This window comes from Cebus imitator, unplaced genomic scaffold (assembly GCF_001604975.1).
Source record: "Cebus imitator isolate Cc_AM_T3 unplaced genomic scaffold, Cebus_imitator-1.0 Scaffold24, whole genome shotgun sequence".
NCBI classification, from domain to species: domain Eukaryota; kingdom Metazoa; phylum Chordata; class Mammalia; order Primates; family Cebidae; genus Cebus; species Cebus imitator.
The window spans coordinates 12,960,330-12,963,338 of NW_016107339.1; the positions used below are offsets into that span (position 1 = coordinate 12,960,330).

The following is a 3,009-nucleotide window of genomic DNA, read 5'->3' on the forward strand; positions in this document are numbered from 1 at the left end:
CGCGCCACCATGCCCAACTAATTTTTTGTATTTTTAGTAGAGACGGGGTTTCACCATGTTGACCAGGATGGTCTCGATCTCTTGACCTCGTGATCCACCCGCCTCGGCTTCCCAAAGTGCTGGGATTACAGCCTTGAGCCACCGCGCCCAGCTAACCATTTTCTTTTCTTTTGAGAGGAGTCTCGCTCTGTCGCCAAAGCTGGAGTGCAGTAGCACGAACTCGGCTCAGGGCAATCTCCCCCTCCCGGTTTCAAGCGATTTTCCTGCCTCAGCCTCCCGAGTAGCTGGGACTACAGGCGCGCACCACCACACCCAGCTAATTTTTTTTGTATTTTCAGTAGAGACAGGATTTCACCATGTTGGCTAGGATGGTCTGGATCTCTTGCCCTTATGATCCGCCCGCCTCGGCCTCCCAAAGTGCTGGGATTACAGGTGTAAGCCACCGTGCCCGGCCCACTTTCTTTTCTAAATCCAGCAGTCCAGGTGATCTGGATGAGACTCAAGTCTCCCCAGCCTTGCTTTATTTTTGCTTATATCTTCACAACCCAATTCTATTACATTCCCTATTCCTTACCCTACTTCACTTACCTTAATGGCAGTGATGGCAAAGGCTATTTTCCGCCGCCCATCGATGTTGGTGTTGAGTACTCGCAAAATATGCTGGAACTTTTCAGGGATCACTAGAGACTGATTGAAAAATATGGGGGAGAAATCAGACACAGTAAACTACTATCAAACAGTAATGTTGCTAAGGCAAACGAACTTCATAAAGAAAAGTTAAAAACCTGTCACACAAGTGGGCAAAGACACCCGACCCCCATCCCTTAGGTTTTCACATCACAGCAAACTCCTCAAGTCCGGCAGAGAGTAGTAACATGAAGCATTCAAGCCTGGGAAAATAAAACCTCTGGAGAGAGGAGGCAGGTCTCCTGCCCATTTCCAAAAGTGCACTCTGCGTGGCAGAAGCCAGAGTTCCCCATAATACGTCCAAGCCTTTGGAAGCTTCCATGTACCCAAGCAGTCACCCTTCCTCGGGCCCGCTACCCGGAATTGGAAATCTTTGGTGTCCCTTTCCAGGGGCGCGATTCAAGGCTCCATACAGAAGGTTGCAGGCCCTCAGGACAGTGCGTTTACAGAACCCTGACAGCCGGCTTCCCTTGCCCGAGTTCCGATGTCGCTGGATCACGGCACAACTTCCAGGCTTACCATGGCGGCAGCACAAGCGGCGGCGTGTAAGCCTCCTGTGGAAGAGAGAACGGAAGTGACGCAATATTCTTATATAGCTTCTAGGAGGAATAGGCGGAGCTATCTAAGAGAAGTGCTTCCGGAAACTTTCAGCGCCAGCTGCCTGGACTTATGAGAGTATGGCTTAGGTACCGTAACTTCCGGTACAGCCTTTCTTTACAGTTCGTAAAGTTCATGGGTATGAGAACAGCGAAGGTTCCGGAGCTAGTTTGTGCTTTAGATTTCCCTGTTTCCATTTGCAGTTGGGTGAAGTGGTTAGAGCTGAAAGGGGACCCCTGGAATCAAACAATTTAACTCAAACATCTGGGAAAGACTTCGCTCTGAGGAAGGCCCTCTGGGACTTGTACTCCACTCTAGGGAACGGACTTGCCAGGACTGACAGTGGCCGGAAGTGAGGCTGCGGGGAATGGCCGCCGCTGCGACCATGGCTGCAGCCGCCCGGGAACTGGTATTGCGGGCTGGAACCTCAGATATGGAGGAGGAAGAGGGCCCGCTGGTGAGAGCGCGGAGCTGTTTCTCCTCCGAAAGGCCTGGGCTGGGTTTAGGCACAAGGGGCGGGGGAAGAACTTGGCTGCTACCCGTGATGTTACCTGTTTGGCTCCTCTTACCCTTCCCAGTGATCAGACCCGACCCTGAGCAGGTCACTAGTGGCTGCAACTCACGTTCTGGGACACAGTTTCAACTTCTCTCCACATTTTGGGGTAGAGTCAAGAAGCAATATAATATAAAGGTTAAGAACATGGCCTCTGGAGCCAGACTGCCTGGGTTCTGATTCCATCTTTGCCACTTACACGCTGTATGCCCTTCGGCAAGTTAATCAGCTTCTCTGTGCTATCATTTCCTACACATGTAAGGTGAGGAAGATAGAACCTACTTTAGACATTATCGTTAGGATCAGATGAATGAGTATGTGTAAGATGGCACCTGGCACGCAGGTAAACACTATGTGTTTTGACAGTTCTAGAAAGTCTGGGGTTCCCTAGAGGTATGATAGAACTCCTGAGATATCAGGAGTCTGAGGGTCCTAAATTTAAGCGCAAGTTCTGCTCTATTCTCTGCAATTTCTAGTTTTCCTCATTTGGTCGTCTCCACTGTCTTGTCTTTAGTTTAGTTTTGTTTTTTTGAGACTGGTCTCTCTGTGTTACCCAGGTGGTTGACCTTGAACTCCTGGTCTCCTCAGTCCTCGCGTCTCAGCTTCTAAGTAGTTGGGACTACAAGGAGCCCACCACCATGCTGGGCTACCTCCTTCAGTAAGGAGTCTTACTGAATCATCTGACTTCTTGTCATATTCCTTACCCATCAGCACAAAATAGGAGAGTGGGTACAATGGGAGACTTTTAGAATTTTTCAAAGCAGCACCTGTGCTCCCAGTAAAAGCACCTCTGTCTCACTTGAAGGACTGGGGGTATTTAATTACATTTTTTCCTTCTGTCTTTGCCCGTACCCTACTCCCATTAACCTATCCCTTTTTAGGCCGGTGGTCCTGGGCTCCAGGAACCACTGCAACTTGGGGAGTTGGATATTACTTCTGATGAGTTCATCCTGGATGAAGTGGATGGTAAGTGATGGCATGGGGAGGGTGCAGTACCTGTAATCTGAGAGGCATGTGGGCTGGAAGGAATAAGGTAGGGATTGGTGTGCAGATACTCAATGTGGGGAGAGGGAACTGTGGAGCTGGACCCTTATGATGAACTTCTATTTCCAGTTCACATTCAGGCAAATCTGGAGGATGAGTTAGTAAAGGAAGCTCTTAAAACGGTGAGG

At 49.6% G+C, this 3,009-nt stretch overlaps 2 protein-coding genes across 2 annotated transcripts in view; one reads left to right on the forward strand and one right to left on the reverse strand.

Moving 5' to 3' along the window:
• RPS18 (ribosomal protein S18) overlaps nt 1–1,315 on the reverse strand; it is a 4,748-nt gene extending 3,433 nt beyond the window's left edge. The window contains exons 1-2 of the mRNA XM_017522692.2: nt 1,207–1,315; nt 589–687 (exon numbers count right to left, since the gene is read on the reverse strand). Of these exons, the coding sequence (XP_017378181.1) occupies nt 589–687; nt 1,207–1,209 (102 nt within the window). The 5' untranslated portion in view covers nt 1,210–1,315. The remainder of the gene's footprint in view (nt 1–588; nt 688–1,206) is intronic.
• Nucleotides 1,316–1,335: 20 nt separating this feature from the next.
• The window catches only part of VPS52 (VPS52 subunit of GARP complex), a 21,814-nt gene continuing 20,140 nt past the window's right edge, over nt 1,336–3,009 (forward strand). The window contains exons 1-3 of the mRNA XM_017522681.2: nt 1,336–1,741; nt 2,719–2,803; nt 2,951–3,003. Coding sequence (XP_017378170.1) covers nt 1,652–1,741; nt 2,719–2,803; nt 2,951–3,003 — 228 coding nt within the window. The 5' untranslated portion in view covers nt 1,336–1,651. The remainder of the gene's footprint in view (nt 1,742–2,718; nt 2,804–2,950; nt 3,004–3,009) is intronic.